The sequence below is a fragment of the Muntiacus reevesi genome, chromosome 16, assembly GCF_963930625.1.
Source record: "Muntiacus reevesi chromosome 16, mMunRee1.1, whole genome shotgun sequence".
Lineage (NCBI taxonomy): Eukaryota > Metazoa > Chordata > Mammalia > Artiodactyla > Cervidae > Muntiacus > Muntiacus reevesi.
The window spans coordinates 54,988,305-55,014,267 of record NC_089264.1 but is presented as its reverse complement, the minus strand read 5'-3'; the positions used below and the strand labels follow the sequence as shown (position 1 = coordinate 55,014,267).

Genomic DNA, 25,963 nt, shown 5'->3' with positions numbered 1-25,963 from the left:
GATTTTCTAAAAGTTTTTAATATATTATTTAATGATAAACTCTTACAAAGACGTTTTATGATTACATCACAACAAGCAATTGTTTACTGGGACAAAGAAGACATGCTAAAAGATGAATGAATTATTATAATTAAATATGCATAGCTTATTGACATTTTCCTTAAAACAAAAAAATTAGGATGTATCCACTGAATTCTAGGCATTCTACCATCACTTCTGTTAATAACTGGAGTGAAACTTCCAAAATTATCATGATCTTGAATGTCTCGTTAGATGTTACAGGGCTTTTGTTTTTCTTTTAGCCACTAGATTTTTCAGGAAAAATTCACCTATTTAGGAAAAATAAAAATATATTAATATCAGTTTAAGGTATAGATTTCAGAATAATTTTACTTCCATGTTTCCCTTTAAAGAAGACTTCTGTATTTATTGGTGTTTCCTTCTTCTCAAATCTCAATGGCAATAATTTTCTAACCCCACAGATCCCCCACATCTTTGGCTCTTTCCTCAACCATAATGATCATTATCCTTAAAAGACTTTTTCTATCACTACAACTTCTACCATTTTTCCTTCGAGTAACCCAACATATTATAAAGGGTGACCCTATCGTATCTAAGGTGCATCTATTCTACTTTATGTGCAGTATCTATTCCTCATCACTGATAATGTACTGCTGTTGGTTGGCACCGTTATTTCAGAGAGCAATTCGGCTATATTATTCGCCTAGATTCGACGTTTATATAACAGAGACCCTGCTGCAGTTGAGCAACTTCATTTGATGGAATCCCTTTAGCTTATTCCCCTCTAGGGAAGCAAGAGCTCTCCACTTGTAACGGGCTTGCATTCTCTCCACACTCTAAGACGTGCCTGTGCACTAAATTAGCTACTCAGAGGGGGGCACTTTCACTTTTCAGGTCTTAAGGCTCCACTTCGTTTCTGGCTGTTACACACGGCTCAGTGCTCAACGCCAGAGCTCAGTACTCCAGGCCCACCATCACGAGGAGTCTGACGAGCTTCTCTGTCATCTTAAAGTTGTTGCTTAGTCACTCAGTTGCGTCTGACTCCTTTGTGACCCCATGAACTGTAGCCCACCAGACTCCTCTGTCCACAGGACTTCCTAGGCAAGAATACTGGAGGGGGCTGCCATTTCCTTCTCCAGGGGGTCTTCTGAGTAGAATGCAACGACTGTGATGTGTACACCATCACCAAGAATCCCAAGGCTCAGAACCTAGCCCAGGAATGGAGAGAATAATGCCCGCTTGTCCTAACCTAGCCAAGGAATGGAGAGAATAATGCCCGCTGTCCTAACCTAGCCAAGGGACGGAGAGAACAATCCCCCCTGTCCTAACCTAGCCAACGGACGGAGAGAACAATCCCCCCGTCCTAACCTAGCCAAGGGACGGAGAGAATAATCCCCGCTGTCCTAACCTAGCTAAGGAACGGAGGGAATAATGCCCGCTGTCCTAACCTAGCCAAGGAACGGAGAGAATAATCCCCGCTGCCCTAACCTACCCAAGGGATGGAGAGAATAATCCCCGCTGTCCTAACCTAGCCAAGGAAGGGAGGGAATAATGCCCGCTGTCCTAACCTAGTCAAGGAAGGGAGGGAATAATCCCCACTGTCCTAACCTAGCCAAGGAACAGAGAGAATAATGCCCGCTGTTCTATGCTTTATCTAAATCTGATAAGAGTAGAACCATATAATCAGATCCTAATTCATCATCTGAATCTAAGGCTTTGTTTCTTTTACTGGTAATTTTAAAGGAATTAAAACGTTTATAATTCACTTACTTGTAAAAATGAGAAATTTGCCTTAGCAAAAAACAAAACAAAAAACTAACAAAAACTCCTTTCAAATGATACTTTAACCACCCACCCTGGAAGCTGCTGCTGGTCCTATCCTTTATATATATTTTTAGCTTGCCAACAGCACTGCTTGAATAAGAATAAATCATTTACAATTATTGATTTTCAAAGTTCCCACAGTCTGTCAATCAGCGTCTGAGTAAATTCTTGGGTTTTATAACCAAGATAAGTTGTTGCTAGTTCATTAAAAAAGTCTTCAATTTCTTTACAGAACACACTGAATATTACTAACACCTAAACAGTAATTTTCACAATCAGGATTTATGCCTAATTTAAACATATCTAGGATTTAGACTTCAATGTATAACAGTCATTAAAAAGACCATTAATAGTATAACACAGTTTGGATATATCCAGAAAATAACTAGCTGTTTATTCTTGTAATGGCCATTACCACATGACTTTCTCTCTTGAAAAAGGCTTTTATTTTCATAAGTCAGCTCAAGCTATTTATCAAAATAAGAGCTGAAATTACAAAGGTAAAAAGTTGTACTGCAGCTAGTAAAATTACACTAAAATTATGGACTAAACAGAAGCATGCCCTCCCATCTAACTCACCTGCTTTGTATGAAGAACGCACCAGGGGGCCACTTGCAGTATAATGAAATCCAAGTTCATTTCCTACTTTTTCCCAGTATTTGAACTTTTCAGGAGTAACGTATTCTTCAACCTAGATTTAAAGAATTAATTCTAGATTCTAGAATTTTCCTAAATCACTTTAGTTCTATATGAAAATCTGCTTGTTGGCTACTTGGTCAGAACATAATGGCAGTGAATTACAGTGAAGGGGAAACACCAATTTTGTATGACACTAGCTATTCCAAAAGAGAAAGGATCAGTCATGCCTATAAGATTCCTAAGGATAAGACTGTGTTACTTATCTTGTATCTTCTGCTCAGTACTGTGTCTGGCACACGGTTACTACTCAAGAAAAGTTTTCTGAATGAATGAATAAATGTCTGAATTTTACCTATAGAAAATAAAGATTTAATTCAAACTACCAAGAAATATTTGGGAACTTAGGGTAGTTGTACCTTAAGATGGCGCTTTGTTGGCTGCATATATTGTCCTAAAGTCAAACAGTCCACATCTGCCTCACGAAGTGCTATAGGAGAAAAAGCACACGTCACATGTGCAGATTTTTTTTTTACAGTGCTGTCTGTATGCATTGCTGTGAAGGGTAGCTTTTAATTATTATTTGAATTTATCACTCTTTGAACCAACAGATAGCTGCAAGTTGGCCAAGGACCTTCAGGTTAAAAAAAAAAGCTTTTATATTTTAAAATTTAAGAAGCTCAAGAATTGCAAAGTAAACGGATTTAATAGACTAAACGTCGAAAGCACACCATGTTATGTAACAATGCTGTAAGTAAGCACTTTCTCAAAGGCCTGGATTCATCTTAGTCACCCTTGAGTTGTCAGTGGTTGACAGAGCTCCTGGCACCTGGCTGGCACTCAAAAATTGTCTTGACTGGACAAGAAAAGCAGACAAAATCATGTTTTTAGTTGATGAAAGGGTAAGGAATAAAACGGGACGCAAATTCCATATTCTAAGCCTCCTGTACATCATTCCATAAAGTTTTAAGAAAGCATACTTCCTTTCCTTTCTATGCTGCTGTTTATAACCATATCCTGAATGTTTGTTCTCACTAGCACTTTCACTGAGACTATGGAGAAAGCATACCAGGTCTTCCAAAGTGGGATTCCTGCTATCACTCAAGTTAAATGGAAAAGAGTTTTCATTTTTCAATTTCCTTACCTTTCATCGTGGCGTATACTTGCTCGTCATTCTCACCTAAACCCAACATAATAGATGTTTTAGAAATAACATCAGGTCGAACCTCCTTGGCATATTTTAGTACGCGTAGAGACTGGTCAAAATTGGCCCGGGGATCACGAACTTTCCTTGAAAACAGCAGAGCTGTTGTCAGCAAGAATAACCACAAGCTCAACTAAGTACATAATCACGCAAGCAACCTGAAAAACCAGGAAAGTACACTCTGGACATCATGCTGCATCATATGGTTCAATGGTAGCGTTTGTGCACAAATGTCGAACTGTTACTTTGGGAAAGAAAATAAGGCTTCACTAGGCCCCCTGTTCTGTTGACTTTTCAGGCCTTTCAAACCTGGGGCAGAGAAAATGAGAACAGAAGTAATGAATGAAGTAATTCAGTTTATGAATTACTCATTGAGAAACCAGGATTCTGAAGTAACTGAGAGAAAGGGGGAAAACATGGAAGAAAATTTCGATACTGAACAAAGAAAAAACTGTTTAACCTGAACCATTTCAGAGGATTGAAACTTTCATGTTCATTTCTTTTCTAAAGACTACGCTGCCCTCTGCTGGTAAGTATACAGCATTGACATTTCTTAGGTTTAAAAAAAAAATGCACGATTCTGGAATTTTCAGTGAAAGGATCATGTTTTTAAATGAAAACAGAGAAACTGGCACCACTGGTGGTAGGATCATACGATATGACAAGGCTGGAACAGGTTGTGCGCTTGACCTCAACAGGGGACAAACCACTGAGTTTTAAATGGATAAAGGCCCAAAGGACACAGCTGGTGACGTTAAATTGCATTCATTTGAACTCTGCTGCTGCTGCTAAGTCGCTTCAGTCGTGTCCGACTCTGTGCGACTCCACAGACGGCAGCCCACCAGGCTCCCCCGTCCCCGGGATTCTCCAGGCAAGAACACTGGAGTGGGTCATTTGAACTCTAATGTACCTTTATTCTGTGTAATTGATCTGCTGCTATGTTGCTATTGTTAATCAGAGACCAGTTCACAAAGGAGGAGAGGGAACAAATTTATGAATTTAAAAGTAACCACAATCCTGATAATAAGGAAAATACTTTTTGAAACTATTTCTCCACTGAATTTAAATTATGCTCCCTAATACATTTATGATTTAGTGGAAATGCTGGTTATTGTCTATCATACTTCTTTCTATGACACAGAATAACGTCTAGAAGCTAATAAAATCACTACCAAATGCTTTACTAAAATAAGGAAAATGAAAGTATAATCTTGCCTGAACATTTCTATTTTTCTGAAATATGAATAGTTACTGACACAGAATAACAATCTGTAATTATTTCTAACTACTAAAATTACTAGGAAGAGTAAGAAGGCACAGTACCTACTTTTTAAGAGATTTTAAATGCATCTGAATGATACCATTTTTTTCTTCAGCATCATTTACTGCATATATTATTGTCAAATGCATTGTTATGTCTTTTTTTTAGAACTACAATCAGTTGCTCTTTTGTAATATTTTTCTTTTTGAAAATTGTTCTTTGGGGAAAAAACCCAGCTCATCAGCACTTGCAATACTTTACCAAAAAAAGATGCTGGTTATGTTTGTGTGCGTACACCAAAGCATATACACACGTGTATACATATGTAAGTATATAGACACTGAGATGCAAGTAATTGACATTACGAGGTGGAAATATTATGGATGATGTTTATACTCTTTTTGTTGGCTATATTTTCTAGTTTTTCTGTACTAGACATATATATGTATGTTTTAGACATATATATATATATTTTTAAACACACATTTTTGTTTAAAAAAGAGAGTTCACTTTATAAAATTACAACTTTCTCCCCTGAAAAAAAGCATAGCAGATTTGACCCTCCAAACTTCCCAACATTACTCAATACATGAAATCACCTCTGTAATTCTGGAACTGTTTCTACATTATGTGCATATACATCTAATCCTGACAGGGTAACTTTTTCTATCGCTTTAAGATCTCCTCGGAAATCAGGGGTGAGACATTCCACAAGAATTTTTGGATTCCTATAGTAAAAAAGAGACAGGTATCACACTGAGGAAAAGAATTGACAAAACTTGCTCAAAATAGAAATCATCAGTATGCATTCAGTATCAGTTTCAACACAGCAAGCTTCAGAATCTTGCCAAGAACAGCACGAACACACAAATGCTTATATATGAACTGCTAAATGAAAACAGCGACAACCTAGAACATCAGACAATATGTACACTGTGGTTAAAACACATCTGCTTGCAAATAATGATCAGAATAAATTTTGGGATTACATACACTTTTAAATTTTATTAAAAGTTGTTTGAAGAAATTAAAATATAAAGTATTAAATATAAAATAACATATTTTTAAGAAAGTAAACTGGGATACCTCTTGTGTGGATATACAGTGATTGCCTTTTTATTTCTTTTAAAATTCATGAATTAAAAAAAAATTCATGAATAGTGCCCTCCTCCCTTCTTCTAGGTAAAACATTTCACAAGTGCTCTGAGCTTTAAAACCTGTCTTCTTAAAAAAAAAAAAAAAAAAAAAAAAAAAAAAAAAAAACCTGTCTTCTGAGTTGCTGAGTCATGAGCTTTGCTTAAATGAAATACAAGCTAAACATTAATCTATTTATACTATGCATTCAAGCATTAAAGTATGAACTAGGTAATAGAGCTGTTCCCTTTGACAAGCAGTAGAAATGAGTGAGAAACTAATAAGCTTTTTCACAAACCAAATTGCAACTTTTTTTTTGGAGTTGTTTTATGAGGGAACAGATGTAAAAAGCACCACATCACACCCGCTCATGGATTCAAGAGATGTTGAAAGAACACATCCTGTAACTCACTGCTTAATCGCAAGGAGAGACCCCCTGGTAGTTTGTGAAGTCAGTTCTATGGGTGGGACAGCCGAACGTTTGAAATGAACTATTAACAAAAAACCAAAGTACTGGGGGAAACATGGCAGAAACAGTCAGAGCGCGCCAGGCGCAGGCTAGTTCCGAGCGGTAGGGAACAAGCACAAACTCCTTTCTAAGGGCTTTTAGAATTCACATATTAATAAAACGTGAGTTATGGGCAAAATCCCCAGGGCATGTCAACATAAACACAATTTATATCAAGGTTACATATTTTAACAACGTGGGCGTTATCTCATCCTAACTTCTCCTAGATGATGATTTATTCAATTCAGTCCTGGGAAGACTTTAATTTCCAGCAGATTATAAAACGGGTTTATAACCCCCTGCAAAAGGTTAGTAACCATTGCTTTAAGTTAACCTTAAAAAAACCTTAAATAAACTGAATATAATATGGGTCAACAAAAGACCCTAAATTACACAAGCAAATAAATGCAAAAACAAGTACCTTTCCTTTAAGTAAGATACAGTGTTTGCAAAGTGCTCAGCTCCTCCATCAGGCAAATCTGGAATCAAGAGAATCATATGCTTAAGATGACGTCACCGCTTAATAAGTCAATTTAAGAAGAGGTAATGATGACGCACTAACCATCTCGATCCACAGACGTCAGGACAACATAATCCAGACCCCACTCTGCAATCGCCTTTGCAGTATTGTAGGGCTCATTGACATCCAGGGGAGGTGGATTTCTTGCTGTCTTAACAGAACAAAATCTACAACCTCTTGTACATGTGTCTCCCATCAACTAGAATAGAGATGTTACAATTTAAATCAAATAAATAAAAAAGCAAGGAATGAACAAATCTTGACCGTTTATATGAAATTTGAAACATTAAAAGCTAAATAATATAGTTAAGGAATACAAACATATATGGTAAAACAAGAAAGAAAAGGAAACAATAAACTCAGAATAAGTTCCCTTAATGGGAAAAAGAAAGGGGATGGGCTCTAGAAGGGATGAAAGACTAATGTTCTGTTCTCAAACTGGAGGTATCAGGGTATCTGTGTATTGGTACTCTTTATAACTTACACATAGGTTATAAAAATTCTTTTATATTTAATTTTAACAAAAATGATGTTAAAAGAAACAAAATACTCAATTAACCTATCAATATGCAGATCTCTGTGGAAGTTAAACAGAAGGCATAGCTCTCTCTTGTTAAACAGATGAAAGAGAAAAACACATAAAAAGTTGGTAACGGGATTCCCTGCTGTTTCCCCAGGACACTGCTTCTGCTGCCGCGGGTCACTACCATGCTCTACCCCTGGCCAAGCACAGCCGCTGCGGATGTTTCGGAGCCACTGGAGTTTCAAAGCCCTATGCTAGGGGCTTTGATTTGAGGCAGAAAGCAATTCTTCCCCTTTATGTTTAACTCACTCAGAAGGAACTCACTGCAATGGTAATTAGGCCCACCATCTCACAGAATGTTACTGAGACGATGAAACCTCCCAGGAGTCACTAGGCACCAACAGTGATCACGGACAGCAGGCAAGGGATAAAACCAGAGGTTTCCATCAGGGAGTATTCAGAATAACTTCTTCCTTCAAGCATTGATGTATCACTTAGAAAAGCTCTCTCGCAGGCACTGTATTATTCTAGAAGGAGCTCTACCTCACACGAATCTCCAGTTTCTTATGTAAATAGTCTCTTGCTGGTATAACTCATTTATCAGTCATTCCCCAGACAAGTACGAACTTTAAGTTAGAAATAATTTAGATTTAACCCAATATTTCAATCTCTTTGTATGAATAAATATGGTAGACTGCATTGTGAATTCCATTTCTTACTCCATCATATTAAGATCGTACATTTTACCCACTGCCATGTAACTTGCAGGGCCCACCTTCTGGGGGAGGAACTTAGGTTTCTACTCCCATTGATGTCTGGCGTGGCCATGTGATTTATTTTGGCCAATACAATGACAGCAGGCATGACCAAGCATAAGCCTCAAATGTGCACGGATGCTTGGCTTGCCCTCTTGTGCTCCTTCCATCCTCTGTGATAAGAATATCCTTGGCGAGCAGCTGGTCCAAGAATAAAGCTCTGCAGAGGAGACCTGAGCCCAACCTACATCCTGGAGTCCAGTTTAGCGCACTCAAGATCAAATGATCAAGGGCTAACTGAAAGGCCCATGAGAGGGAAATACAAATTAATAGAAGAGGTAGTTCAAGGTAGCACATAATTAATTATTATATTCTATCAGGTAGACGGAAGAATCAATAACAGACTTATTCAGAGAAAGGTGAGATCATAACAAGCTAGATCATTCCATCAAGTTTTTCCCCCCGACAAACTCATATGTAACAAAAAATATCATCATATGTTTTCGAGACTCAAAATGCATATTTGTAGGAAAAAGACATAAAACATTTCCTTTCAGTCTCTAGACTAAAACTCTGGAATCTGAGGGTACCTTACCATGATCGTGGCTGTGGCGGTAGCATACTCTCCACCTCCCCAACACTCTCCAATATTGGGACATCGTGCTTCCTCACACACCTATGCGTAAGAGGGGACTGAATACAATCAGGCTGAAAATATTTACCAATTGAACAAATTAGTCATCAGGCATTTTATACTCTGCATTCTTTATACAGTATGTTAGGAAATTCACTATTTGGAAATGCTGTTAAACTGCCAAACCACACAGATATTAGGATTCCATTTTTAAATTAAAAACTATGAATGTATATGTTTTATATGTACAAATAAAAAAGTCCGCAAGGGTATATGTTGAATAGTTAAAGTGGTATAACAAACACTTGAGATTTCATATAGTATGTTTCACATTTAATATATCCTTTCCAACAAGCATGTACTTAATTTGTAATACAAAACAAACAAAAACTCTCATTCCCTAAATGGCAGACAAAAATGTTTTGGTTTGTACTATTAAATAAGTGGCTAAAAAATACAATTACTTTTTGCTTCTTTTGCAGGGAAAATAACTTTTAAATGTATTTCCATTACTGAGAGTAATGTGAAAACATCTTTATTTACTTTCCTTGCTATTTTCAATATCTATTTTATTAATTGTCAAGTTATATATGCATAGAAAAATTATGTCTTCTGGTAAAGAGGGATACTTAAACCTTAACAGTAAGTAAGAAAACTTACTGTGTGAAGATTTAAATTCCGCAAAGTGTTTTTCAGTTTATTGTAATTTTTCCCCATAGGAATCTCTGTCTTTAGCCATGGAGGTAGTCTTAACCTGCAGAAAGCCAAAATAACTATATGTTAACAAATACGTTCCCAAGTAAGCACAGAGCTTTGAAGTTACTTTGCTCTATTATGATGACCAATTGAGAATTTTCCCTCTGTAATCCTGGAATGATTCTTTTAATTTCTGCTACAGAAGATAACAGAATCAAACTTACATTTGCTCAAACCACCCCTGAAAACACTCATAACTGTGTCTATCAGGGCAGTTGGCTCATATCTTTGTTTTGCAAAGGCACAGAGTAATACCATCTTTTTTAAAAAAGGAGCTTTTGAAACATCTCATTCCCTAATGAATAATACTGACAAAAAGTTCTGTATTTGTTCAGATTAAAAAGAGACCCCACAAGTGAGTTTTCGATTTTGATAGGTGTTAAATGGAAAAAAATCTAAAATTTGGAGTAAAGACTATATATCTTCAGGTTTCCCTTGACTTTCACCCACTTGTAGTCTAGAAGTTGCTGGGTAAAGTATCTCCCAAAACAATTTATGCTCTGCACTAAATTCTCTTACCATTCTTTTAAACTAAGGCATGCTATCCGTGCTAGGAGAAAAAACAAGTTAGATCATCAGCACCCAGTAACAATGAAAACCTTATCGAAGTGTAACAGACTAATATCTAGGTGATAATCTTTGCTCTCTGAAGACACTTGTTGCTGGATAGAAAAGGAAGATGGTGGTGTAGAATGGCTAAGTCCTAGCAAGGCTGTCAGAGGACAGACAGAAAAGAAAATTTCACCTATTTGCCTATTCTACGTTTGTTATCAGTTCTTTCTAATGATTTTTAGCTAAATTTAACAAACTGATTAAAAATGTATTCCAAGGCTTGGTTATATCTGAAAATGATGCACTATGAAGAAATGGCATGTTAAAATTACTACAAATTTTCAATTACCTTTCTCCTTTCTGGCGTTTTAAATTTCCTTTATATTCATCCCATGTACTCTTGTCGGCCAGATCACCAGATATAAATTCTTGAAGGTCTGGTCCACTCTGTAAAAATTCCTTTTTTTCATCTGGGAAGGAACTTACTTCTCTAACAGGGCTGCATAAATATCTTCCAAATACCTAAACAAAGGGTTCATTATGACATTTATTTAGTTTGCTGTTTAGTTACTAAGTCGTGTCTGACTCTTTTGCAACCCTATGGACTATAGACCACCAGGCTCCTCTGTTCATGGGATTTCCCAGGCAAAAATTTATTTAGTAGAGTTAGTAATAACTTAGTTTTAACCTATTTAACATAGCTAAAAGGAAGAGTAAGCCAGAGAACTGATTCAGAAATGACGTTAAACTATTTACAAGCTCTGTGTTGAAGCTTGGAATCTAAGGTTAAGGAAGACTCAAAGAAGAATAGGAATTAACTATTTCTGTCTACATTTAAAATAGATTTGGAAACTTCTGGAACTGGCTAACAAAACATGCCACACTTTACCCGTATCAGGACTAAAAAGTCTGTCTTTCAAGTATAAACTGCAATAACAGGAGAAGATGCTACAGTTTTGAATTTTCTATTCCTGACGAGTCAAGGACGTTTAAATAAAATCTGAAGTAAATTATCTCTGCCTTGGGCTTTGGATAAACACATGTGTTAAAACTTAAGAGGTTTAAGGTTTAATCCAGCTGATTTCAGAGAACTTGAAATAGGAAAACCAAACTTACTATTCCAATTTTCTACCTTACATTCTGTGTTTGATCAAGGAAGTCACTCGACATGTATTTGTTGACCAAAAGAAGCCATCAGCTTCTGGATCTGAACACACACATGAACAAGACAGCCAAAACACTATAAAATTCAAAGAGTACCAAAAAAAAAAAAAAAAAAAAAAGTGTGCCTATTAAGATGCTGCCCGATTGCTACTGTTCTTGCCCAAGTCTCCTGCTCAGTTTTACAGCACAGATTTTGGGTTCTAATTGTCCAAACTGGTGTCTAGTACAAATCACTGATATGCAAGGGGAAAAAAAAAACAAAAACAAGACAGCTCTTAGCGTCAGCCAGAAACACCTACAAACAAGTCACTACCAGAGACTTAACTTCGTGGTGGTGTCTAAAGAATTAGACGAGATACCACACGAAAAATGTTTAGAATAAAACCTGGCTAGAAGTAAACATTCAGTAAAAGCTGGCATTATTGGGCGCTCTAAAGGGATGGGAGCCCTCTACCCCACGCCCGCACCCTGCTTCCCCAGCTGCTCACCCGGGGGCCCACGGTGCGGACCGCGCCCCCGCAGCGTAGAGACATCTCTCTCTTTTTTTCCTAGCAAGGACGAATAATCAGTAATTCCCGGGAAAAGAGAAAAGGACAAACCGTCGCCAGACTTATGACAAGCTGAACCTCCCTGACCCGGTGGAACTCGCGCAGCTTCGCGATTGGCTGCTTTAGTCTAGCGGCGTCGCGCACTGATGACCGAACACGCAGCCTTCATACGGACTATAAGAGCGTGATGACGAAAGACGCTCTCTCTTTGCCGCATCTACTGCGAGGTGAGATGGTTTCTGTAATCGGTGGGCTTTGGGAATCTGAAGCCATCGGCTCTGGGAAGGCCAGCGGCGTGGTTGTGGCGCTCGGGAACTCTGTCGTGGTTGTGTTCCCACACAGCGAACGCCATATGAGTTTGGTTGCGCTTGAATTCGAGCCCTGTACTGGGCTTTCAGGCCTACCCCAGCTCCTCAGTCTTGCCGGGATGGCGCCGGCTTGACAGGACTCCCAGGGATGCGCTGAGCGGGGAGTTCGCCCGCTGGGCTTGTAACAGGCGCCTGGGAGCTGCCCCTTCGAAACCAGGGCGCAGCGGGGACAGCTGTCGGTTCGGGTCCTCCCGTATTTTTGCCGGCGGTCTCCGGTAGGAGTGGAGCTCCGTGCGGTGGAGTTTGGTCGTTAGCGGCCTTCTTACGCCAAGTGTTTGTGTTTCAGAATGAAGACCATTCTCAGCAATCAGACTGTCGACATCCCAGAAAATGGTACGAGACTTGGTGTTTGCGTTTTTCTTACGTCTTTACTACATGCTCTCTACCTTGTTCCGAGGCCTCACGAGTACGTTCTCTCCTAGTCGACATTACCTTGAAGGGACGGACAGTCATTGTGAAGGGCCCCAGAGGCACCCTGCGGAGGGACTTCAATCACATCAATGTAGAACTCAGCCTCCTTGGAAAGAGAAAGAAGAGGGTGAGGTTTTTTTGTTCGTTTGTTTTGGCCACAGCTGCTTGTTTGGAAGGCTATGATTTAAGAGTAACAGATGGGTTGCTTTTAAAATTACGAAATTGAGATTCAGGGTTTTAGCTTCAAATTGGGTATCCAGGGTTGTAGCTGGTTTCAGTTTGTTTAACAAAATTGGAAGATCAAATTCTGAACAAAGTGGATTAGAAAAACTCCAGACCAGGGTGGAGCGGGGTAGTAATGATTCGTAGCAGATTTTAATAATACTGTTACAAGTTAAGTTTATTTTTTTCCTGATTTGTAAAAATCTTACGTGGGTCTTAAACCTGATAATATTCCAGGATTGACGTTTAATGCAGCTTGTACCATACTTTTGTTTCTGGGTTGTCATTCCTTTGTGAAATAGTGTACCTGTAATGCATAGTAATAAAAATAGTTTTGAGACGGTGTTTTGGTTTTTGGGGGGGGGGGGTTGGGAAGTCGTACTTTTTAATTAGGGCAAGTACTAGAATTTACAGTGGTTGTTGTGAATAAATGGACTTTTTTCTAAGCCTGCTTATTTCTGGAAGGAATTTTCTAAAGTTTTTTTGTTCTGTTACAGCTCCGTGTTGACAAATGGTGGGGAAACAGAAAGGAACTGGCCACTGTTCGCACAATCTGTAGCCACGTACAGAACATGATCAAGGGTGTTACACTGGTAAGCAGATTCCTCAGACTACCTTGTCTTGGAAGGGGAGGTTTCTCAGCTGTACTTCACGTATGCAACATAAATGTTTGCTGCAGAGAATAGATTATGCATGTAATTTAGTGGCGTACTTGAGCTCTAGTACTTGGGAAGAAGTAATGTTGGCGAATGTGTCCAATAGGCATTCCTGGTTCTTGGGATTAAGTGTGTGTGTAAAGACCAGGTAATCTTTGATAGTCTGCTGATGGGGTTTTTTTTCCCTACACAAATTGTCTCGTTTTCAAGGTGCATGTTTATAGAAAATTAACACATGGGGTAGACTTTGGTTTCTTGTTTGGTGCCTGTCACCACTACTCCTGTGGGGGTAGAAAAAGGTGGATCTAATTTCTGAACTCCATGTCCATTTCCTTAGACACATGCCAGGGTAGGTTCCTTGAGTGTGGGTGCCTTTGTATCCTTAATTCTTGCTATCTGGTGTGCCCTAGTATTTCAGTGTGTTAGCCTTGATACCCAAGATGAAGGGCTTTGGGGTTCTTCACGAGAAACTAGCGTTGTTTACTGTGGGCATGGTGGTTAAGTTGCTGTGGTCTCCGACTCTTGCAACCCTGGGAACTGTATCCACTACGCTCCTCTGTCCATGGGATTTCCCAGGCAGAAATACTGTAGTTGTTTGCAGTTTTCCTTCCCAACCAGGGATCAAACCCATGTTTCCTGCACTGGAAGGTGGTTTCTTTAGCACTGAGCCACCTGGAAAGGCATAGGCGGTGGTAAAACACTTTTCATTAACATTGATGCTTCAGTCCAGCAAAGAGACACCAGAAACAGATGTTTCTGTGTACAGTTGTTACAAGGCTTGGTGTGGGTTACTTTATAAAACCTTGACATGAGTATGTGAGAACAGTTTTCAGTTTCCTTTGTCATGGGGGAGGAAATTTTCCTCTAAAGTCTCTCTAGAGATTTGGTCATTCTTTTCTAGGTGCAAAGAGGGAGACAGCCCTGACAAATACATAAATATTCCTTACAAAGGGGCAGTTTGTACTTGATTTTCAGAGAAAAACTGGGTATCCTGTTAAAATTTCTCAGCATTACTAATAGTTTGTTTATTTAAACCTAGGGCTTCCGTTACAAGATGAGGTCGGTGTATGCCCACTTCCCCATCAACGTTGTTATTCAGGAGAATGGTTCTCTTGTGGAAATTCGAAATTTTTTGGGTGAAAAATACATACGCAGGGTTCGAATGAGGCCAGGTATGGTTCATAAATTTTTTTTTCTGCTTGTGAAGGCTTAAATATATTTTGGGTTAGTTATAACTAAGGCGAGATTATTTCAGAATTATGCAGTTTGATTATGGCTTTATATCATGTTTTTACCAATTGTGATTCCTGACGGCTTATAATTGGGGTAGTTTGCAGGCCATGAGACCTATGATTGGTTTTTATAAAGTGAAATCCAGAAAAAGAATTTAAATAGTGGTTAATAACATATTTCCTAGACTCAAATCTCAGCTCTGTTGGTCATTTTACTCATCTGTAAAATTGGGAAGGCTTCATGATTAATTAAAATAGAAGTGCACTTAAACTAGTTCTTCTCTGATACATAATTGATGCTTCTAGCACTGAAACGTTAGAAAATTTTAAAACTTAGTGCTCTTTGATTCTGCTTTTTTATTCTATTGAATTGGGCAGGAGTGGGACGTCTTGCGCACAGTTTGTGAGATCTTAGTTCCCCACTAGGTATCGAACCCTCGCCCCCTGCATTGGCATCATAGAGGTTTTAACCACAGGATCAGCACGGAAGTCCCAAAAAATGAGCTTTGAGGAATACCAAACATACACAATAGAAATAAGAAATAAAATTGGATACAAAGCTTATTTATCTGGCTGAGTCTTAGTTTTTGCTTATTTAGCCATGAGATTCTTAGTCACAACATTCAAACTCTTTAACTTGCAGCATGTGGGAACTAGTTCCCTGACCAGGGATTGAATCCAGTCCCCCTTTATTGGCAGCCCAGAGTGTTAGCTACTGGACCACCAGGAAGTCCCAGGCATAGAAAATTTGCCCAGATAATTCTGATTCTATTACAAAACATAGTTTCTTGGTGTGTGGAATTTTAAATCAAATAAATTGCTCTTTGATTTAAACATTTTAAATATTCTACAAATCTTATTTTATATTGACACTATGTAAATGTCCACTTATATTTTAGGGGTTGCCTGTTCAGTATCTCAAGCCCAGAAAGATGAGTTGATTCTTGAAGGAAATGACATTGAACTTGTGTCAAATTCAGGTTTGTATGTTTACTGTGCATAATGAATGCCGATAAAATCTTGTCTATCTAAATCCTGGAGTTGAAAATACCCGGTATTTGTTCATTTGGTGAGGATTTTTTTAATTTTGGGGATCTTAATTAAAAGCTATAAAGTACAGCATGTGATGAAATACTTGAGTTGGGTTTGGCTGATAATTGCCTTTTTCACCCTTTTAGCTGCTTTGATTCAGCAAGCCACCACAGTTAAAAACAAGGATATCAGAAAATTTTTGGATGGTATCTATGTTTCTGAAAAAGGAACAGTTCAGCAGGCTGATGAATAAGATCTCAGGTGGGTTTTTGTAATACCTGTATAATTTTATTGCTTTAGTTGGGTCTAATTAATTAAACTGTAGTTGTAGCAAAGGCAGAAAGTATGTCTTACATGATTGAGAATAAAACTTTTCTGGGCAAGAATATTGATGGAGAATTACAGACTTTCTTTTCTTTTTTACAGTGATCCTGCTGCAGAAACAAGATAGCAGATGGTTCTGTGGACTCAGTTGTGATATTTTAAAGAGACAATAAAAACTCGATTTGAGATTTTTTTCTATCGATTATCATTTCAAACTATTTGACTAGTAAGCAGTTAAGTACATTCTAGTGTGTTAAGAACAATAACCGAAGGAATAGGAGTGGTTGATTTTGTTGTTGTTGTTAGCAAGATTTAATGGCAGAAGGGGCTTGAAGGAATACCAAGGATATTTCAGGCAAGAGGAATATGGTTATCGTGGGAAGAACTTTAGGTGATGCCCTAATTTTGCAATGGCGTAGATTTGAATATTTGTGAGGCAAATGCCTGAGTCATAGTAACTGACACAGCAGCTGAGACGTGATAGTGTCTTAGTAAGAATTAAAAGACGAGTTAGTTTGTGTTTATGATAAACATGGTTGGTGTGGTCTGATGCTCTCTCAGTTACGCCCAAGTTTCAGCCACGTCTACATCCTAGTCTTTGATAGCTTTGAAATTAAGAGCCATTCCATGCGTCATACTCCAGATACACTACTGTACAATGCTGTGTCTTAACTCAATAGGGTTGCCCGTTCTAAACCTGTAGTCCTCAGGCGAAACAGTTTTAGCTTTGTCTTGTATACTGTGTCTAGTCCATCAGAAAAATCTGTGGGCTTACTAATCTTGGTTTAAATAGATGAAATTAATTTTATATTGAGTTAATCACTGGTTTGATGATAACAGTTAAATTTTTAAGAGATGCATGAAATTGTAAACACACATTTTGCTTTGAGTTATTTTGAGATGAGCTTTGGGGTTGGCTTTGGATGATTTAAGTTGTCTTTTTCTTTGAGTGGACAGCTTAGTAGTCAGATGTTCTCAGTGAAGCCTGTTGTGCTCATTCCTCATGTCCATCCTAGCATACCCTGCTCCAGTTTTTGTCGATAATGTTTATAATGTAAGATTAATCGTTTACTTTGTTGGGTATTGATTATATACTTTTTTCCTGCTAAGAGTCTAACCTTCATGGGGGGTGTGACCTTGTCTACTCTGGGATATTCCAAGTTCTTAGAACAGTGTCTTGCATATAACTGTTTACTGAGTGATTGGTTCCCAAATTATCAGGGAGATTTCAGGTTGCGGAGATTGAGTAATAGTAATGGGCCTCGAAAGATGTTTTTAAGGTATTGACAGAATTTAAAAATTGAATTTGAGGGTTGAAATTTCCAAGTGGCAATGTTGCAGAGGGATAGAGGTGTTCGTATTGAAGATCGTCGGTATATAGGCAGTGGTAGCAGCAATGGGAGTGTGTAACACCAGAAGTGAAGCCTGGAGACTTTCAAGGGTAACTGTTGGCAGTCTGGTTGTAGCTAAGGAGTTACTTCAGTTTAATAATTTAGATGTGGTTAAGGAAAGTGTAGTTCTCCCCAGCAAAGCTTCCTGTGTTTTGTTTACCGTGGATGAGCATGTAAGTGCGTCCTCAGTTTTGAGCTGTAGCAGTCCACAGTTTCTAATGAGAAAACATACTTGGGAGTAAATTGCCCACTTGGCATGCAGTTTGGGAGGATGGAGGGATGTGATGTTGGCAGAACCCAGTTAAAACACCAAGCATTCAGATTCCACAGTTCTTTAAATTGAATATAAATAATCAGCATAATCCAGTTTATTTGGAATAAATTACATTGAGAATTAAAACACCTAGTCATAATTTACTGACCTCAATTTCCAGAGGCTCTTTAAACACCATAATTGTGATACTTCCATATATATATCAGACTTGGTAGTGAAAGGGTTGTTGAACTGAATGTGGAGAATGCAACAATATACAAAGTAAACTACATTTTAAGATGTTCTTCAAGTTTCAAAAGGTAAATTAAAAGGTCCTGTCAAAAGCTGCCAACAGTTCCTAACTGACTCTTTATCGTTTTATTTTTTAATTAAAAAAAACACGTATTTGGTAATGCAGAATCTACATTGCAGCAAAGGCTCTTTAGATGTGGTATGTGGGTTCTAGTTCCCTGACCAGGGATTGAACCCAGACCCCCTGCATTGGGAGCATGGAATCTTAGCCACTGGTCCACCAGGAAAATCCCCATTTATGATTTTTAAAATGAATTTAAGAAAAACCTGAAAGGTGCAGCTGAGCATGACCCAGATTAAAATATGTATCTAGGGACTCATGTATGATGACGGCTTAAAGACTAGTAAAATTCCCAGGTGGCAAAAGGGGAGGACAGCATTGAATTAGGGACTTTACCCTTGATAACCTTCTCTTCCCTGGTGGCTCGGATGGTAAAGAATCTGCCTGCAATGCAGGGACCCTGTGAGATCCCCTGGAGAGAAGGGAATGGCAACCCACTCCAGTATTCTTACCTGGAGAACCCCATGGACGGACCATAGAGTTGCAAAGAGTGACTCAAGTTGACAAGTTTAAAGGATAAATTAAGCACTAAAGACTTAGCAAAGTGAATACAAGATAATCAAAACACAGGACAAGACAACATGTGTCTCCTCGGACAATTCATTTCCGAGTGTTAGACAAGAGCCCAGTTTCGGGCCCTGGAAGGGGTCCCCCTTCCTGCAACAAATGGCGACCACGAAGGGACATCTTCGCTGAGATTGACATCCTGACCACTCGGGGTACTCAGGGACCAGCTTGCCCGCCAATGGACCAGACCCAGCGGCCGCGTCTGGGACCCTTTTGTCCTTGGTCTCCTCCTGACGCAGACAACTGGCCAGAGTGCCCCGACCGAACACCCTAAGTTTGTTTCTGAAGCTTACCTCAATAATCTATCTTTGGATGAAGATTGGATGCCTCATGACCTGCAACCAGGACTGGAAAAAGACATAATTTAAGGGACTGTCTCCAACCTGAATGGAAGGACTTTTTATCAGGTACTCTTAACTAACTCTTGCACAATGAAACTGAAGAAAATTAACTCTTAGATTAATTCCCACTTCCAAAGGCCCCTACACTGGATTGGTCTATAGAGAAGACAGCTGACCTGATCTCACCTTAAAATGATGCTCAAACAAGAGAAACTACAGTACACCAGGATGAGACGACAACGACATCAGAGTTGTTTTATGGCAGGAGATCCTGATAAGGAATACGGAACTAATAAGCCACCACCAGCCGGAAGAGTTCGGGAAAGGTCGGGAGGAGACACTGCCTGTTCGTCCACTTCCCAGAATCCCTCTTGCTAGCATCCATCTTGGCTGAGCGATGCGTGCACCACCAGGAAAGACTCTGAATTAGAATGATTGGCCAAAGACCACCCGGAAACTAATCCCATCCCCATAAAACCCAAGACTGTGAGCCATGCGGCAGAGCAGTTCTCCTGGGTTCCCTTACCCTCCTGCTCTCCACCCGGGTGCCCTTTCCCAATAAAATCTCTTGCTTTGTCAAAAAAAAAAAAAAAAAAAAAAAACACAGGACAAGAAAAAAGTCTTAATTCCAAGTCTGTTCTTACGACTGAATATGGATTTCTTTTTCAAAACCTTGGGTGTTGAGTTGCTCAACTGATAATCTAGGGTTAAAACACTAGTTACTGTAATCATGTATAGCCTCAAGCCTGATAACTAAGTGGTCCTCAAGTGAAACTCACTCAGTTGTGTTTGAATCTTTTCGACCCTTTGGACTGTAGCTCTCCAGGCCAGAATACTGGAGTGGGTAGCTGTTTCCTTCTCCACTGGTTCTCAGAGAAATATAAAAAATTCTTGGAAAATAAAAGCTGCTAAGGTTGGAGGAAGGATGCAGTTGGAACAAAAAGACAAGAAAAATATCTAAAATTTTACTATTTGAATTGGCCAGCCAGAAAGAATATTAATGTCTTAACCACTTTTGCATTTGTTTGAATTGACCAATTGTGTTATCTGTATCTTTGAAACTTAATGCCATTATCAATTAGTATCTCAGTTATGCAGGAAATAAGCTTTCCTTTGACTCAGGAAGTCAAACTTCCAGAGGAGTAGACAATACTTAAATATTGACTCACCTAAGGAAAGAATGGGTATAAATGGTTTAGATTCAGGTTTTCTTCCAGCATTTAGAATACAGTGAATGAATGCTTACAGAATTTAAAAAAGTCAAACTGCAAATTGAGTTTTAAGAACTTACTTAATCCTAGCTTCAAAGATTGCAATGTAAGAATAAGGCCACCAATACTGCGAATTGTGTCCACAGTTGGGAGGTGCCTTCTATACCTTGAGAGGTCCATATGTGCGTGTGTTAGATCAGCGAAGAACTTCAGGGGAGAGAGCAAGTCTCATGGGATAAATGGTAATTTGATAACTTGATAATATAAAAAAAACTTCATATCTTAGAATGTTTGCCACATCTGTTACCTCCTAAGATTCAGGTGAGGAATAATACCAATTTGAAGAAGTTGCTGTACTGTGAGATTGAATGACTTCTCTGTCTTCACAGACAGTTGGGTCTAGAATCTTTGTCCTCTGATGTTTACATGAGTTACTGGAAATTAAGTGTTATTTTTTTTTTTTTAATCATCTGATAAAAGATCTCATAAAATAAGATGTTTTATAAATGCTCAATTTTAATTTCTCGAGAAAAGCTGAGGGATTGATGTGCTTAAGAGTCTGTAACTGGCTATAAACAAACACTACTTTTTAACCTTATTTTTTTCCATTTGAGAATACTCTGACCAAAGGGGAAAGCACCTGAAAAGTGACAGAATTTTATCAATGACAGTCTGTGTTGTGGAGTCTTAACAAAGTTGTACTTTCAAAACAATTTCTTTTATCCTAAGTAACTACTGGTATGAATAGAGGAAAACTAGAGAATGACAGGAAACAGCTCATCAAACTCCATGAAACAATGTATCAGATATTCCTCATAAGCTTACTGTAGGGAAACCTTTACCTTAGATCCAAGAACTGAATTCAGTGATGTCAACACCTTTTAAGGGAAAATTTGAACCACACAATGGAGACCGCGATTGTCATTACCTTGGCTATCACTAAATTCTCAAGTTGTCTTTTTTCTACAATATAGGTGTATCTTCTGTAAGTTACCAGTATATGGAACTGGAGTGAATTTTTAAACTTTTCCATCCTGCAGACAGAAATAAGATCGGCTTAGCTAAGAACTCTGTTGTGGCCTTTCTTTAACGGTATGTGCTGTGAGTTCTTTGCTTTCCAAATTTTTCTTCTCTTTTGCTTATGAAAAATGGTAATTGATAACAGTAGAACCAGGGTGGAGAAGAAACAACATCCAAAGAATATCAGCGGTTTCTTCTGCACAAGAAGTAAGCAGATAATACATTCCGTGTTTCTTTGAGCCTGGCTGCATCTAGGACCACTGTTCTCAGAAAGGAAGCCATTGTTGCTGATCAGGTTGTTGTAAAACTGGATTGAGGATTTAGCTTTGAAATCAGGTGTGAAGAGTCCAAATCTGGGTCTAGATTTTTCTTCAGTCAGTTTGAATACATAATAGCCTTTGATTTTGATTTTATCAATCAGGTATGCTGAAAAATACCAAAAATAAACATTAATCACATGTGAACTACTAGATATCCTTAAGAATTTAGTTTTCACTGAAAACAGTCTAAAACTCATGCTCATAAAACATTTTCATTAAAGGTTTTTTGATATTCTTTTATCAATGATCTTTCTTGAGAAGGTGAATATAGGAATAGTAATGTAATTTTTTAAAGATTGAAGTAAAACATATCTATAATAATACAAAAACACCTGCAGGAAACTCAGATTTAAGAATTGGAGCCATAAAGGTCAAAGGACTTACTGTCAACTTGTTCGCAGTGTTAAAAGCAGAAAAGTATTGCTATTTACCTCGATTCCAGAGCTCAGATGTGAGATAACAGCCCAGGAACTGCACTTGGTTTCCCCAGCCACTCACTCTCACTTTCCTACTCAACTCTTTCATACCTTCTGTCAACATACTTACAGCACCTCCTCTGTTGGAATCATCTCTGACTCTACTCATACACACAGCCAATCCTGTTGACTACCTTCAAAACACATCCAGAATCTATCCACTTCTCACTATCTCCACTCTTAATTGCAGAAGGAAAAGGCAACCCCTTCCAGGACTCTTGCCTGGAAAATTCCATGGATGGAGGAACCTCCTAGGCTACAGTCCATGGGGTATGCAGAGAGTCAGACTCTACTGAGCGAGTTCACTTTCACTTTCACCAGTCTTAATAACCTGACCCAGTCCACCATTATCTTTGCACAGACCCGTGCAATTCTCTCTGTATCAATTCTTGCTCCTTTACGGTGTAGTCACAAAAGAGCAGGAATTCTTTTGACGTGAGCTGGATCTTGTCACCCTTCCTTTTAAAACCTAGATACAATATATCCTTCCTATCCCTGAGAGTAAGCTACAGTTTATACAAGGGCCTTTTTCTAAGCCCATAATAGACTGTCATTAATGAGCCTGTTGCCCCTCATCCCTTGGTTCATATTACCTGGGAATGTCATATAATTGGAGGAAAATGGCCCTCGAACCTCACCTTTCAAAGCCTCCTGAATGTACTTCTCTAAGTAGTATTTTCGGAGTTCATCCTTCTCCAGAGACTGGTCATCGATGCCACTGGCCGTGATGTAAACATCCATGTCGCCATAGTTCCTCCGGATCCACTGCAGCACCCTGCGCTCTCCCCAGGGCACCACGGCCAGGCGGGTGGGCGAGCTCAGGCAGGTGATGTCCTGCAGAAACTGGATGTCCCTGTCCGTGTCGTAGGAGCTGCCGTTCTGGCGCTCGTGCATCACGAACCTGGTGGTGAAGTGGTTCAGGGCGTAGAAGTCCGCAGTGCCCTTGACCAGCCTCCTCTCCGCCTCCGAGAACTGAGGCAGCGCGGCGCGTGCGAGCCCTTGCCGATTCTTGGAGGCGACGTACTCCCTCATGGCCAGCGGGTAGTCCCCCGACTTGAAGAGGGGTTCTGCGAACCAGGCGATCTCGAACTGGAGGAAGCGCTCGGCCGCCTCCCGGTGCGAGGCCGCGTAGGGGTTGGCGGGCTCGGCCCAGTCCGCGTGCAGAGACAGCGACACGGCCCCGCGCTGCGCCGGCCTGTACTGCCGGTCGTAGCGGTGCCAGGCCAGGGCGTGGGCGACCAGCAGGTGGTGGGCTGCCCAGTAGGTGTCGTTACTGGACTGCTCGTAGATGTCGCTCAGCCGGTTGGGCTCGTTGATGGTGATCCAGAGCTTCACCAGGTCCCCCAGCTCCCGGAAGCACAGGTCGGCGTAGTCCCGGAAGGCCTCGGCCGTGGACCGGTTCAGCCAGCCTCCGCTGCGCAGCAGAGGCGCGGGGAGGCCCAGGTGGGCGTGGGTCGGATAGTACAGCGTGACCACCGAGGAGATGTTGCGCTTCAGCCCCTCGCTGACCACGCACCTGTAGTACCGCAGCGCCTGTCGGTCGGCCACGGACAGGCTGCCGGTGGGGAGGATGGAGGGCCAGTCCAGAGCGAACCTGTAATGCGTCACTTTCATTCTCGCCAACATCTCAAGCTGTCTTTTGATGCTGACAAAATCCGTGCACTGAGCTGGCCTTGTTTTCAGCCTCACCCCGTCCACTCGGCGCAACAGTCTGTTGCCCGTCACGTTCCACACGTACAGATGCGGATCGCTGAACTGCGGGGAGGAAGCCGCCGACTCCGGCTGTGAAAGCAAGCACACACAGGCAGGCGGAGCCTTAGCATGTGTCCCCTAGGAGAAGGGAGTGTGTGTCAGTCACTCGGCCCTGTCCACTCTTCTGCGACCCCATGGACTGTAGCCCGCCGGGCTGGAAGTGGGTTGCTATTTCCTCCTCCAGGGGCTCTTCCTGACCCAGGGATGGAACCTGGGTCTCCTGCATTGCATTCAGATTCTTTACTGTCTGAGCCCCTTCAGACCAGAAAGGAAGAGCCTGATCTTATTTTGCCTCTCACAATAGAGGAAATAAATGATGCATGTGTCCTTCAGAACAACCTATGTCTTCCTCCTCTTTTCCTGCTGATGTCAGCAAAAAAGGCCTGATGGACTATCCTCCCTCCCAGCCCTTGTAATTTACCAGGGAGACAGGAAAATGTAGAGAAAGAACCACACCTAGGGCTTGGCTTGCAAAACAATTTGTCTTTCAGAAAACAAGACGATGTTTTCCAGTTCCTAGGTCCTAAAAACCAGGTAATGTGGGGGTGGAGTGGGGCATGTGGGGGCTTCTCACGGTGATTCTGTTCAAATGCATCAGGAAATTGGCTTGGTTCTCTCAGTTAAAAGGAACCACAAAAGATGGACCTTCCAAACCTGCCACAAATTAAAGGCAAATTAGCATTCCAGTTGTGAAGGATTTCACTGAGATTAGCATTTGGGGTTAGAGGAGACTGGTGGACCCCAGTCACAGTTCCTAAAAGAGGCCAGTGGGAAAGAGTAGGAAATGACCCCTTGCGTTTCCTGAATGCGTCTCTCTAACACTCCCATTTGAAAAATCCAAGTGATGTCACACATCCATCATTCAGTTCTCCCCTTCCCACGTGCCTGTGAGAACACAGCATTTATTCCTCCAAAGGGAGGATTCTGAACATCCTCCTTATATAAGGTGATGAAGTATGAAAGGGGGGAGCCCTAAAATAACCCCCAGAATCTCCCAGGTTGACTCTTGAATCCATTCTCTGCCCCCCCCACTAAGCAGAGAGCCCTGGACTCAAGTTCTAGTTATGTCCCTTTAAAAGCCAGGCTTGACGACTCTAGTGACAGAGCAATCTCACCCACCTCACAGGTGTACTGTGAGAAGTCCGTGACTCTGGGCAATTGCTCTGTCAACTCTAAAGCACTCTACAAACATAAGGTACTTATGGCTTGGGTTTAGTTCTCCCTATAATTATTGCCTGTTAGGCCCTTGAGTCTAAATTAAAACAGAAAAGGGCTTAAGAAAAACAAGTTCAAGATTAATAAGAAAAAGTAAAAGTTCTGTTCTTGTTTTAAAGTGCTTTTTCTTCCCATGACTGAATTTAAATGCACCTGGAATCAATGGTAATTAGCCTTTGGTAAATATTTTCCCTCTAATTGTTTTCTCATGTGTCATCTTTCATAGTCTAATTACAAGATCATATCATTGCCCACTTGCCATCTGCCAACTAGCTATCTAGAACATTAAACTGAGAGAACATTGATCATGTGAGCATGAAGTTAAATCTGTATATAATTATTTGAGTAAAATCCTTAGCCTAGATAACCAGTTTCAGTGTTTTGAAACCTCAGAGCATCATGGTATTGAAAGGGTATTTATTTACAAAGGGCAATCTTGCGGTAAGGTAAGGTACAATCAAATGAAAATCTGTTTTACTTTTAAAAACCTCCAGAAAGCATTAGTCTTAGCAACTGTGTGATTAATCTGCTAAGAGAAATAGTTAAAAGTATTGCACCCTGACCTCAGCCCTAGCTCCCAGAGCTTGGTTCTAAAGTTCTATTTTCCACTAAAAGGATCCTGGACTCCTTGGAAAAATGACTGTTTTCAAGTCTGGTTCAGGAAAGGAATGAGGGGATCCTGGTGAATATTGCGCCAGAAAAATAAGAACATACTTAAAAACTGGAAAGGAAATGTCAAAAAGACATAAGAACAGCTTG

General features: G+C 40.0%; 3 protein-coding genes across 4 annotated transcripts in view; 1 reads left to right on the top strand and 2 right to left on the bottom strand.

Annotated features, from left to right (window-relative positions):
• Positions 1 to 12,137, bottom strand: LIAS (lipoic acid synthetase). 2 transcript variants are annotated; one of them, XM_065907429.1, is made up of 11 exons: positions 11,981 to 12,135; positions 10,678 to 10,850; positions 9,681 to 9,774; positions 8,982 to 9,062; positions 7,151 to 7,307; positions 7,010 to 7,067; positions 5,546 to 5,674; positions 3,626 to 3,771; positions 2,901 to 2,971; positions 2,425 to 2,536; positions 1 to 329 (listed from the first exon to the last, which is right to left on the bottom strand). In XM_065907429.1, the coding sequence occupies exons 1-11, from the start codon at positions 12,023 to 12,025 to the stop codon at positions 277 to 279; spliced, it is 1,119 nt and encodes a 372-aa protein (XP_065763501.1). In that variant the 5' UTR covers positions 12,026 to 12,135; the 3' UTR covers positions 1 to 276. The 2 variants fall into 2 exon arrangements, with proteins under 2 accessions (XP_065763501.1, XP_065763502.1); XM_065907430.1 differs by lacking the exons at positions 7,010 to 7,067; positions 7,151 to 7,307; positions 9,681 to 9,774 and having other exon boundaries at positions 11,981 to 12,137.
• Positions 12,138 to 12,246: 109 nt separating this feature from the next.
• RPL9 (ribosomal protein L9) lies at positions 12,247 to 16,488 on the top strand. Its single transcript, XM_065907349.1, has 8 exons — positions 12,247 to 12,267; positions 12,695 to 12,741; positions 12,831 to 12,946; positions 13,539 to 13,634; positions 14,737 to 14,869; positions 15,829 to 15,909; positions 16,108 to 16,222; positions 16,388 to 16,488. The coding sequence occupies exons 2-7, from the start codon at positions 12,696 to 12,698 to the stop codon at positions 16,212 to 16,214; spliced, it is 579 nt and encodes a 192-aa protein (XP_065763421.1). The 5' UTR covers positions 12,247 to 12,267; position 12,695; the 3' UTR covers positions 16,215 to 16,222; positions 16,388 to 16,488.
• Positions 16,489 to 20,586: 4,098 nt separating this feature from the next.
• Positions 20,587 to 25,963, bottom strand: part of KLB (klotho beta) — a 30,700-nt gene continuing 25,323 nt past the window's right edge. The window contains 2 exon segments of the mRNA XM_065907348.1: positions 20,587 to 21,867; positions 22,876 to 24,019. Coding sequence (XP_065763420.1) covers positions 21,479 to 21,867; positions 22,876 to 24,019 — 1,533 coding nt within the window. The 3' untranslated portion in view covers positions 20,587 to 21,478.

Bases quoted from the DNA above. Each gene is read 5' to 3' on its own strand.
- LIAS (XM_065907429.1), bottom strand. From the start codon at position 12,025: ATGTCTCTACGCTGCGGGGGCGCGGTCCGCACCGTGGGCCCCCGG. The intron at 7,308-8,981 runs GTAAGGTACCCT...TCTCTATTCTAG, and splicing joins CCGCCACAGCCACGATCATG to TTGATGGGAGACACATGTAC. The intron at 5,675-7,009 runs GTACTTGTTTTT...TTTTTACTATAG, and splicing joins GTATCTTACTTAAAGGAAAG to GAATCCAAAAATTCTTGTGG.
- RPL9 (XM_065907349.1), top strand. From the start codon at position 12,696: ATGAAGACCATTCTCAGCAATCAGACTGTCGACATCCCAGAAAATG. The intron at 14,870-15,828 runs GTATGGTTCATA...CTTATATTTTAG, and splicing joins CAGGGTTCGAATGAGGCCAG to GGGTTGCCTGTTCAGTATCT. The intron at 15,910-16,107 runs GTTTGTATGTTT...TCACCCTTTTAG, and splicing joins TGAACTTGTGTCAAATTCAG to CTGCTTTGATTCAGCAAGCC.